Consider the following 13,282-nt stretch of genomic DNA (forward strand, 5'->3'; position numbering starts at 1 on the left):
ATCCTTATGTCATAACCACACAACGTTAAGTTGTGGCCTTGAGATAATAGGCTTGTTCGAGATTAATCGGTACTTTGATATCATTCGCCGATCGGTCTATGCAGCACCGATGCATCTCGAATAAGCCTACTATGTTAAGGGAACCATAGATATGTATACGTAGATGCCATATTCGATTGCTCAAGACTCGTCAGCGCATCTGCACAGTCGACACAGTCAAATGTGTCGATACAGTCAAAATCAATGAGTTTTCCAAGATGCCACAACATCATGTAAAAACCGGTGTGTTTTAAGGTGTGTTCAGTGTTCGACTAGAGTATTATTTCTGCAGCATACTGAAGGTGCGTTTTATTTCCTTGTACCTAAACGCCATAGCTTGCATTCTAACTACCTTCTATTCTGACATTCAGTCAGCTATAACTGTCAAGATGCCCATGGAGAAAGGAACTTTACATTTAAGATGATAGCTTATATCATGTTATTTTCTGCACTATACTTCATCAGAGGGAGGACGCATTTTACTTAACACAGAGCAAAAACAGACACCCTGAATGCAATTCATATGTGTTACGGGGCTGACAAGACGTGAGACGTGCGGATCCATGTGCAAGCTTTATTAACAGCAGAGGAGGTCAGAAACACAGGCAGGGTCGAACAGTGGCAAACAGGTATATGTGTCAAGCATGTGACTATGAAGAGGAATATGAAGAGGCTCTCTGTGTTTACAAGAGAGAGAAACCAACAAGGCAAAGCATGAAATAGAAAATTGCAGATAAATAATCTACTTGACTTGTAATGACAGTGGTGCTGCCCCAGTCATTTGACCATCTTGTGCATGAATTGAACAAAACAATTAAATAAATTATATTATTATTAATTAATGCAACTTTAACCTTCTGAGATGTTTATTCCAGAAGACAGGCTTGTAGGCTAGTTTACTGTACTTAGGCCATTCTGTGGATTTTGGACTGAGCTTTTTTGCTTTTGTTTTTGACATATTGTAGTTCTTGGGGTCTTGCTGAACAAAATGTTGTAAACTTATACAACAATAAACAGTCTTTTAATTTAATCTTTATAAATAACTTGCATGCATGTGTTTAAAAAAATCCTGTTTGAAATGCTGTTTGTTACCTTTAAAATAGTTGTTTAAATAAATAAATAAGTTACTTTTGATTAAAAAGTTGATTGAAAATTATTTAAAAAAAGATAAACAGTAAAGTCTTTAAGATTTTTAATTTAACAAGTTTTATTTAAAAGATATTATTAAAATACATTTATATTTATATTTATAAATTAATTTCAACATTTACCATGAACTGACTTCTCAACCATGGTAGAGGTAAAAAAAATAATTAATTAATTAATTAATAAAAACCCTGTTAGGTCTGCTGACAAAAATAATTTATTGATTATTGATTGTTTTTACTATTGCCCCAACTAAATAAAATAAATAAATAATAAATAAAAAAGCAAAGAAGTAATTTTTCCATTTATTTTCCTCTTGGTAAGTACCTTAAAAGGCTAAGGAAAGAACAAAGCTAGCAGAAGATTGACATTTAGGAAGAATTTTAATAAATACTATATATAAAATCTATGTCCAGTACAAACAGACACTACAGTATGGACATGTTATGTTTTATGGTATAAGTCTTCTTATTATGAGGAAAATTTTATAACTGATACAACTACAGTCACTCTCCCTCCAAAGAAATTATGTTACTTCTAGCTAGTCATGTGACAGAAATGGTTTTATACTCATTTAATTGTTATATGTTCCCTTGTTTTGTTTTGTTTTTTTCACCTGTCCTTTATTATACCTATTACTTTGTATATTTATACGTTTCTTATGCACTGTCTGAAAACGAATACTTACCTACTATATAGTATGAGAACAACAGTGTGTCGAAAGATATGTTCGAATTCATAGTATTTGAAAAACTGTAGGCGAAAAGTAACCGGATTACGTACTACTTCTGCCTGGATTACACAGTTGATGCACTTTACTATCCCATGAGGCCAAGGAAGAGAATTTATGGGAGTGAAGCAATGCAAAACTGATGCTGGTAAGTCACATCATGATAATAACAACATGGCGGATGTAGTACTTCTGAATTAGATTCATACTACCCATAGTTATAGTATATAGAACATACTTTTTTAACAGTCATGAAGTTCAAATTAAAATGTAGTGCCTACAGACAGTACGCAATTTCAGACTCACTGGTCGTCTTTGTCTGGTGTTGTCCTTTATTGGATGTTATGTGTGATTTACGTATTTAGTCCTGTTTATCTCATGTTTGAAAGCTCCTTTTTGTTACCTGGATTTACTTTTGTTGTTTTATTTTAATAAACAAATCACTGCATTTGGATGCTTCTCTATGTCATTTTCGTTTAAAGGGGTCATATGATGTTGCTAAAAAGAACATTATTTTGTGTATTTGGTGTAATGAAATGTGTTTATGCGGTTTAAGGTTAAAAAAACACATTATTTTCCACATACTGTACATTATTGTTTCTCCTCTATGCCCCGCCTTTCTGAAACGCGTCAATTTTTACAAAGCTCATCGGTCTGAAAAAGCGAGGTGAGCTGTGATTGGCCAGCTATCCAATGCATTGTGATTGGCCGAATCGTAAATATAAAACCCTGTCTGCATTTGTGATCAGAGAAATTACAAACAACAGGTGCTACTCTACACTGCTCAAAACTCGCATTTGAATCATCAGTGGCAAATTCTTTAAATATGAAAAACATACTTTCAGTCTTTGAGTCAGAACAGACGGCATTGTAGTCTACTCTCCCAGGATCAGGAAACAGTCCTCCATAAAATGTGCTGCACACATCTGAATATTTGGGTTGAACTGTTCTGGAACAGTGTTGTAAATACAGCTTAACCACTGATTTCTAGTCGTGTCCTCTTTTGGAAGACCAAACAAAGTAGTTTCGCTTTCACAATGAAACACACAGCGTCACACACGGCGGGCTTGAGTGAGCGGCGGCCGGAGGCCTAGAGTGAGGAACGGCCGGCGGGCTAGAGTGAGCGGAGGCCGGCTTGAGTGAGAAATTGGAAATTGTAGGGTTCATACAAACAATTGGAAAATGGAAATTGGAAATTGTAGGCTTCATACAAACAGATTTTGTATTCAGTGCTTTGAAGGTCTTTGGAAGAAAGCCACGAGGAACATTCCAAACATATGGCTGTCTGACAGAGGAAATAATGTCTCAATGCTTTCTGTGACCCTTCTTTCCTGACACTTAACCAGATAGTTCAGTCATGTGGGAACAAACCTGTATTAATGATCTCACACCACTTTACACAAAATACATGTATTCAGTAAAACAGCTGGACTTTTTAAATACTGTTCTCTGATATATTATATTATATATTATATATATACTGATATATTAATGATAGATATATAGTGATAAATATATTGAACAATATTTAAATATTGATCATTTCTTATTCGTCCACATATGGAAAACGCAATTGAAAATACAATTTGCAATTCCTTTTGAAAATAGTCCGGAATATCGTGTTATAATTTCTAGAAACAAAAATATAAATAAAACTATAAAAACTAAACTACAATTAAGGGTTCAGAGTTACTGGGATTTTAATGTGTATGAAAATTATAAAAATCATCATATTTTATAATAATTTCAAGCAGATCTTGTCTGGTATTTATTTCTTTTTCTTTTTTTTAAATTCATAAGCTGAGAATAAAAATAAAATAAATGTAACCATTTTTATTAAATATATTTGATTAAATGTTTTATTCATTTAGATGTATTCAATTAGATATTTGTTATTTTATGAATACAAAATATTGCTCTCACCTCCCAAAAGTTATATATACTGTAGTTATACTGTATATATGTATTAGTCAAGCATATGAGAGTGGTTCCCCCTACTGGAAATGCACTGCTATTGTAGAGTCCATTTCTTAAAAACAGTGGAGGTTATGTCAAAGTTACTTATGCGTCACTAATGCAGTTTATACAAAAACAACTTCAATCCATCTTTTCAATACTTATTTTACATTTCTGAATTAAAATGAAATGCGATGTTTTGTGGGGCTTAATATAACAGGGTGTGTGGCTCTAACTTTTTGAGCCACACTTCATATGAAAATTGTAAAATAAACAAACACTTTAAGTGTAATTTAGATTTTAAAAAGATATTATATATTCACATGTTATTACTATTTTTATTAATATCTAATTAAAATGTTATTTTTTTATGTTCACTTTTTTGTATTTTGATTACTGCTGAACAAACATCATTTAGTATCTTAGTTTAAATGTTGTTTCAAAAGCCACAGAAAATAAATTACTTTCAATCTATAAAAGAATAATATTATGTTATTTCATGATTACAGTACACTATATTATAATGATTACATTATAATATATATATATATAATATACACAATATTATAATGATTACAATACTATTATACTAATATTGTAAAGTTTTAATGATTCCAACACAATTCACATATTAATACTATAATTGATATGAATATGTGCAAAGGAAATGACATCCAACAGAGCAAAATAGAATAATTTACGGACACAAATGCATTAAAATAGAAATAACACATCACTGCAACAAGATAATACCATCACTTGGTGGTTATGATGTAAAGAATCACCATTTTGTCATGCACTTAATGGTAAACAGTTTTAATTAGAATTTAAAGATTTGGATTATGCTTTCTGTAAGACATAAAAACATAAAATGGCCTACGATTTTGTGTAATACAATAGAGATGTTAAATTAGAAAAGAAGCACACAAAGGCTGCCACATCTCATTTTTGAGCTCAGGTGCAGCACGCATTTAAAGAGAGAAACATCAAACTGATTTCCACACCGCATTTATATGTGTCTGCAATGGTTTACAGTTGCTTTCACCACAATTGGTTTGGCAACAACAAAATGTCAAAATCTAATCATTCAAGTCACAATATTTCCATTAATCAAGTAGCTCTATACAAAACCTATTTTACATTATTGATCTAGACAACATGATTGCTATCACTATACAGTGAGCGATCATTACAGTGTGTAATAATTGTGTAATAACTGTGATATTATGCATTAGTGAGAAACCCTTCATTTATGAGTCATTTCCCCGGGCACAGTCACTGTCACAAGCTTTTTCCACTCATAATGTGAGTCAGTTCCAAACTTATTTTTCATTTCCGTCACACCAATTATTCCAGCTCTTATCCAATCAGCCCACACGTTCTTCACTTCTCCCAGGTGCCTACGCTCCTCTTTGGCTGGGTTGATGTTACCGTAAGTCTCCTTCACTCCATTGAACGTCTCTGTGCACACGGTGAAGTCATCACGGGTCGAGATATGCCTCCGGTTTGGCCCGTGGTGGCGCCTATGGGGCAACAGGAAGAGGCGTTTGACGGTGGAGCGGTACTTGTTGGACATGAGGTTGTAGAGGACGGGGTTAATTGAGGCGCTCAGGTAGAAGAGCACCATAGAGGCCACGTTGAAGTTCTGACTGAGGCGGGCGGAGTGGTAGTCATCCATGTGTGTGAAGAGGAACCGACTGATGTGATAAGGAAGCCAGCAGATGGCAAAGACCGACACAACAACAGCTAGGAGAAGAGAGGGGCACAGGACACAGGGTTAATAGAAGAATGAGATTTGTCCATGTTCTGGGTGGTTGCATACTGAGACTAATTTATGAAGGCTTCTAATAAACAAAACATTCGCCAATCAAACATAAATGAACATAAATTGACAAGATAGTAATAAGACAATTAATAAATAAGACATAAATAAGACAAGATACATATTTGCAATCTGTTAGACTTTTTCTCACACAAGTTGACATCATTCATTTACATTGCAAAGACGTTACTGCTACTAATTAAGATTAGGCAATATTCATGTCTCGCCCGAGTCACTTTAAATGGAGAAGAATGGAGAATGTTGTAATTTTCCGTTTTATTCCTTAGAAATAAGGAACAGGGATGAAATTACAATTATCCACAACCTCCTGAAAGATAGAAAGTGATTGGTCTGCAATAGGCATACGTATGACTGTATCAAATTTTCATGTTGCGAAAATTGCTGAAGCTTTTATCACGGTATAGGCTACAATATTATTAAGATGTTGAAATGCAATGAAATGCAAAAGTGTTGTGCACTGTAAAAAAATATCGTGAATTTAACGGTAACATACTGTAAAAATGCTACAGTAAAAACCTGTTAAATGGTTAATGGTAAATTCCCCTGCCGTATATTTTACAGAATTTTTTTAACAGTGTACTTTAACAAGTATAATAACTGTTTTTCCTCATAAGAAAAAGAAATGTATACATTTTTTATTGCTTTATTGTAAATATTCATTAACTAACATTAACAATGAGAAATTGCTACATTTGTTACAGAAGTTATGTTAACGTTAGTTAAAAAAATACAACTGAACTAGTTCCATCAGGTCCATACAGTTACAACTTTTGATTTTAATAACGTGTTTTCATTGTCAGTTAATGCTAACTATTTAATGAACTAATGTTAGCATTACAGCAGTGTTGTTCATTTTAACCAGATGATGAGATGTTCTTAAAATGCATTCTAAAAATCTGAATAATAAATAATTATTCACGATATTTTGAAATGCCCATGATAAGAATATAATGCATGTTCATTAGTGTGATGTCGTATTGTTGTATATCGGCACATGGCTAGTCAACAAGAATAAAGAATTTAAAGAGATAAAAACTTGTTTTGTGGAAATTAAATCAAGATTTGGCCCCACTTTATATTAAGTGGCCTTAACTACTATGTACTTACATAAAAAATTAAGTACAATGTACAACAACATGATGGCGCCGCAAATGGCAGCCAGGACGCTGAGCTCCGCGATTCTTCTATTGTTTTTGTTTGTTTGTTCTGTGTTTTGTCATTCTTCTTCTATAATGTTTCTACATCAACGAAAGTTGGTGTTCAGATGTAACAACGCTGAAAAAGGTATGCTGTCCTAATTTAGAGGCACTCATCATAAACTGTAAAGACTCTACTCGCCGCGGGAGTTTTCCTCATTCATTCTTGTGAATGTGTACGTGCCTCCGGACGCGTGCGTGAGCGCCGCGATGCAACAGCTAGCCGAACAAATAACTGAAATGGAGCAAAGGTACCCAGACTCTATTTTAATCATTCTTGGAGATTTTAACAAATCAAATCTCTCCCGTGAACTGCCAAAATACAAGCAGCACATTACGTGTCCCACCAGAGACAGCAATATATTGGATCACTGTTACACAGCAATAAAGAATGCATATCACTCTGTCCCACGAGCAGCTTTGGGGCTCTCTGATCACTGTTTGGTTCATCTTATACCGACCTACAGGCAGAAACTGAAATCAGCTAAACCTGTTTTAAGGACACTTAAAAGATGGACTAATGAAGCAGAGCATGATTTACAAGCCTATTTCGACCTCACTGATTGGAGTGTTTTTGAAGCTGCAGCCACCGATCTGGACGAGCTCACAGAGACTGTAACTTCATATATCAGTTTCTGTGAAGATATGTGCATTCCTACCAGGACATTCTTATCATTTAATAATGATAAAACGTGGTTTACTGGGAAACTCAAACAGCTTCGTCACGCCAAAGAGGATGCTTACAGAAGTGGGGATAAAATCTTGTATAACCAGGCCAGGAACAGACTAACAAAGGAGATCAGAGTGGCTAAAAAAAACTACTCAGAAAAGCTGAGAAAAGAGCTTTCAGCAAACGATCCAGCGTCAGTATGGACTGGTCTGAGGAACATCACCATGTACAAGACACCACCCCCACAGCTTGCGGAGAATCAACAATTGGCTGACGATCTGAATGTGTTTTACTGCAGATTTGAAAAGGATCGTCTACCACCCCCCATCCGCTCTGATCTGCACTTCACACCTTCACCTACCACCCCTGCAACCCCCCTCCCTCCCTCCCCCACCATTCAACCTGTGCTTAAGGTCTGTGTAGAGGATGTGAACCGGGTCTTCAGGAAGCAGAAATCTAGAAAAGCTTCAGGCCCAGATGGTGTTTCACCTGCCTGTTTAAAAGTCTGCGCTGACCAACTGGCCCCCATCTTCACACAGATCTTCAACAGATCATTGGAGCTGTGTGAAGTTCCCTGCTGCTTCAAACGCTCCACCATCATTCCGGTCCCCAAAAAGCCTTACATGCAGGTATTTTTAAAATATAAGTACAATGTAAAAACATGTATGTACACAATAAGTGCATTGTACCAAATTATTAATTTAAATGTAAGTACATAGTTGTTAAGGCCACTTAATATAAAGTGGGTCCCAAGATTTATTTAATCTATTTTATTTTATGCATTTATTCAATAGTTATTAGTAGAATAAGTGTTAGTGCTACAGCTCACATTGATAGTGGGGTAAATCGTAATAATGACACTCTTTGTACTTAAAATGATTTTGGTCAAGTTAGGACTAAGTTGTAGATTTCAAAACAACTTTAATTTGTAACATATGGACATTGGAAAATATCAATGTTTGAGATGAACAGTGCAAATATTCACAGATTTACAAACATTTAAAGTGTTACAAATATAGGCCTAATCTTGCTGGCCACCATGAGGCTAGGATGAAGTGTTGGACTCTGTATCACGTCTGTCTCGAATTCAAGACCATATTTACATATCTGTCTGTGCCGATGGACGCAGTATGATCTGCTCTGTGCTATTCCGTCTCTAGACTGAACACACTGGTGTGCACTGGTCTGCAGAGGTTTAAGTGACTATGATGAAAAACTAGCCTTCATTCATGCCAAAGGAAAGAATAGTTATACTTTCAAAATGATATAGACCCTCTTCAAGTCTCGGTCTTAACTCAGACTCAACAAACTCAGGTCTTGGCCTGGTCTCGACTACAATGCTGCTAAGGTGTCCTAAGTACTACACAGTTGCTAGGGGTGTTGGGATGGTCACTTAATGACAAAAGTCAAGAGTCTAACTCTATGTCTGATGACATTCTGATCTCTAAATATGGCTCAGGTCTCTCAATCAGTTTAAGTTATATGGCCGTTTTTTAACCTGTTTTATGGTCCGCCAGGCGAAAATTGTTAGCATTATCTGAAGTAATTGCACACCTTTCTTCAACACACCCCATAATTAGAGATTTGAGACTCTTTTATGTCTACAGCACAAACCTTGTGTGACCATTTACACTACAAGATTTGATACTTGGGGTTAGGGGATTGTCCAGGTCCCTAAACTGTAAGAATGAGCTGTAGCAAACGTAAATATCCATGGCTGTTACCTTAAGGTTGGAATACACTACATGACTTTTGCTTAGATTTTTTATGATGATTTGCATTTTGATTCAACGCTAGTTGCCTAAAGCCAGAGACAGTCTGCAGATTTTGGGCAGTTGGAGTTTTCACAGAAAATCATGTAATGTATGATAGGCACAGGCTCTGTTTTTTTTTTTTTTTTTAACTTCAAACTCTGATTTCATACAGTCAGGATTTCAAACATGTCTGATATTTTGAGCCTATTTTTAGAAGACTGAAGGGGTGGATTCTGGAAGCTTCTGTGAGCTTAGGTCACAAAGGTCATTAGGGCCTCTCATCTACAGTACATGACCAATTTACAATTAAAGCATTTACTTTATATTTCATCTTTAAACATTAGAAAATAATCAAGAATACTGAAACCTCTAGCTGACAAAAAAGTACTTCATATCTGGATGTTTGGGGAAAGTTCCTGGTAAGAGCTTGTGTTTGAAGGTCAGGCATCGTCTCGTTCTCGTACTCCACACCCATCAGGAAGAACACTGGCGCAGCGGACAGTAGGGCAATACCCCACAGAGTCAGAATGACATACTTGACCCTTCGCTTGGTGATGGCAGCCTTGGCTTTGAAAGGGAAGCAGATGGCCAGGTAACGCTCCATGCTGAGCACTGTGATGTGGAGGATGGTGGCATTGGTGCATCCTTCATTGATGTAGTGTGATAGACGGCACATCAGCTCCCCGAAGACCCAGGGTACGTGCTTCCAGAGGCGGTAGAGGTCGAAGGGGAGGCTAAGGAAGATGACCAGGTCTGAGATGGCCATGCTGGAGAGATACAGGTTGGTGGTGGTCTTCATGTCCTTGAAGCGCTGGATAATGAGGATGGTCATGGTGTTGCCGGTTATACAGACGACGAAGAGCAGGATGCAAATGGTGGTGACAGGAATGAGGGTGGAGGTTGGGAAGAGAGAGTCTCCGCAATGGTGGTCCTCCATGAACTCCTCCAAATTGATGCAAATCTGCAGATGCCCCTTGATAAGGTCTTAGAGATTGTGGTAAATGTACAAAAGACCTTTAAAAGAGGTTGAGCATGAAGAACTCTGATGAGACTTCTTCGCTGAAAGTCTGTTTCAGCATGAGGGAAGGTGTAACCATGAAGAGGCGGTGTGTTTTAACAGGAGATGAAAAAGACGAGACCTGTGGGTGTAGTATCTGGTGTGCTGCTACAGGAAATGAGAGCAACACTTCTTCTCTCCTGTGTGCATGCAGAATATCACTTAGTCCAGTTCTTAATTAAATGGTGAGATCAAAAGAGGTGGAGACAGTAGACAGATAGGGATAGAGGTGAGAGGTGTTTAAATGAACAGCTCTTGATTCATGTATAAGTCAGGGTTGCCAGGTTTTCACAAGAAGGGGGTCTCCAGTTAAAAATTCGCATTCCATGGGATAAATATCATGTTATTGGAGTCGCTTCAACCCGCGGACATGAAAAACAACCCGCGGCAACAGTGTTAAAGTAGCCTGGTATAACTGCAAACTCTCTACTAATATGAATAACATTATTTGCATATCAGTATTTATCAAGTTTTATCCAATTAAATAATTTGGACAAATATTGAACTTGCAATCTTTAAATCAAAAATGATTTTGGATATTTTCTTAGAATTACAATTTAGTGAGCATAAAGCAGGGTTATTATAATGAAGAAAAAAATCAAGAAACTGTTGCTTGAAATAAAGTAAAATATTAAAAAACTTAAACCTTAATTTCAGCTAGTTTCTAGCTTTAGCTTTATATATATGTTGAATGAACATCAAAAACAAAAGCCTGTCAAATTAATGAAGAAACAGAGCTGTGACCCAAGCGTATCTCAAAAAGTCTAATGTACCTTTTTATAGAAATACAAATATATTGTTTTTTTTTCAGTTCAAAAGATATACTGAATAAAAGGTATGACCTAAGAGTATTTTTCTTTTTCCGTACAAACAGTTAATTAGTATTAACATAGGCAATGTCTAACACAATCTTTATTCATAGTATGTTGATGCACAATGAAGCTCCTGGTGTGCCAAAATTCAAATCGGGTTTGAAACATTTCAGAAAAATACATTTAGATCATCTTAATATCTTTGTAATCTTAATATCTTTATTTTACTAATTAATGCTGTTCAGTTGCTTTGACACAATCTGTATTGTTAAAAGCGCTATATAAATAAAGGTGACTTGACTTGTAATATGCTTGATCCTTGACTGAAAAAAATATTTATATACGGAGTGGTTTTTTTAGATACAAAAACATTATCATAGTGATATGAATCAACATATATGGCAACATGCAGTAAAAGAAGACAATTAAGAATTATAAATCTTTTATTGTGCATGGATCCATCTGTAGATATCATGACTATACAGACACACTTTAGATACATATATATGATTATACATTTCCTATCTGATAACGAACATTTTAAAGTGATATGTCTGGTAGTATGTATACTATAACAAATTTTTTTTTGGAATGTACGGTGTATGAGGTAACTGCAAACATTAAAATTACATAAAAATGGTCAAATTTTTTGTGCATATTTTATTGATTTTTTGTAGTTTTTCTGTCTCCCAAGAACCAAACGCCTACCATGATGGGGAGATGTTAAAATGGCACACTTCGCAATTACATTTGATCACTATCAAAAATAGGAGTTTGAGTTTTTTTTTTTCTTCCTTCAATGACAAACAGAAGACATTTGCAGAATATCTATAAGACCAAATCATGTAATTCATTTTCATCCAGGACTTCTTGCAAGGTACCTTCAATTGTTAACAGTTGTTGACAGCACTCATATGCCCATAACCAAAGCACGACACAAAACCCTACGACCGGACCATCATACTGCTGTGACACAGCGCTGACAGTCACAAGACTTTAACACACAGAGAAAAAGGCAAAAATTTTCGATTCACAGGAAGTACATGTAGGATTAACACAATTCATTACAGCTGTTTGCATTTCATTTCTTGCGCTTTTCTTAATTTCTCTGCTGGACAGAATAAACTTAAAGGTTTTATTTCCATATAAAAATAAAGTTCAAATGTGTGATTTAAGAAAAAAGATATCTGAAAATTAATATTTAGTCCTATATTCAATACTCTTGAGATTACATCAAAAAGTAATATTGCTAAAAGTAAAGGATAACACAATGCGATAATTTGGTTTCTAAAACTAAACTAAACCAAAACCAAAAAATTAACAATAGAGAAATTAAGAAAATCCTAAATGACTTTCGAAATCTTGATTACTGGCTGAAAAACCATTTCAAGATAAAATTTTGTGGTACTACATTTTTAAAAACAGCCAAAACACATCTTGCACAACTGGAGAACATGTTTCAAAAAAACGCATCACAAGATCAAGACGCATTCGATAAGTATTTTTTTCTCTTCTCACTAAGGTGCAAAGGTAACGACTGAAGGAAAGGTTTCCGAGAAGCATACATTGTTTGTGCTGAACGACAATATTTTGGAGCAAAGCAGCTGCTTGATTGTAAAAACAAGCTACAGTATACGTACATGATAGTAAAAATAACTATTAAGCTGAGTTAGTTTGGTATTCATTGCTTGATCCAGGTGCTGAAGAATAATCTAATTTAATAGACAATCTGTCTGGAGCGAGCACTCCAACCCAATGAACCTGGTGGCTCTTTCTTTGTGGACAAAATGTAACTATATGCAGGAGGAATGAACTTGGTTTGTACACAGTCTGGTCAGGAAGTCTGGATCTCTGACAAAACACAAAATCTGAACTGGAATCTGAAAACATATTTTTACTAGTTTCACTGAAAAAGGAAGATGTAAAATATTATATATAATTATCATAAACTACTCATTATTAATATAGTAAACGTCATTACTATAATGGTGTTTAATAGGTAGAAGTGTTCATACTTAGATTATGCAGATGCAATTAGATTGTGAAATTAGATTGTTTTATTAAAATGTGATGCATGAA

The 13,282-nt window shown here is 35.3% G+C and overlaps 1 protein-coding gene across 1 annotated transcript; it reads right to left on the reverse strand.

The window, feature by feature from the left end:
• Positions 1-5,117: 5,117 nt before the first annotated feature.
• Positions 5,118-10,271, reverse strand: LOC107740386 (growth hormone secretagogue receptor type 1-like). Its single transcript, XM_016552813.1, has 2 exons — positions 9,713-10,271; positions 5,118-5,617 (listed from the first exon to the last, which is right to left on the reverse strand). The coding sequence occupies exons 1-2, from the start codon at positions 10,269-10,271 to the stop codon at positions 5,118-5,120; spliced, it is 1,059 nt and encodes a 352-aa protein (XP_016408299.1).
• Between the last annotated feature and the right edge of the window lie 3,011 nt (positions 10,272-13,282).

This window comes from Sinocyclocheilus rhinocerous, unplaced genomic scaffold (genome assembly GCF_001515625.1).
Source record: "Sinocyclocheilus rhinocerous isolate Xijiao unplaced genomic scaffold, SAMN03320098_v1.1 scaffold315, whole genome shotgun sequence".
Taxonomy (NCBI): Eukaryota; Metazoa; Chordata; class Actinopteri; order Cypriniformes; family Cyprinidae; genus Sinocyclocheilus; species Sinocyclocheilus rhinocerous.

Coding starts and splice junctions, on each gene's coding strand:
- LOC107740386 (XM_016552813.1), bottom strand. CDS start 10,271: ATGGAGGACCACCATTGCGGAGACTCTCTCTTCCCAACCTCCACCCTC. Junction 5,618..9,712: donor CAGATATGAAGTACTTTTTT/GTCAGCTAGAGG, acceptor CTCTTCTCCTAG/CTGTTGTTGTGTCGGTCTTT.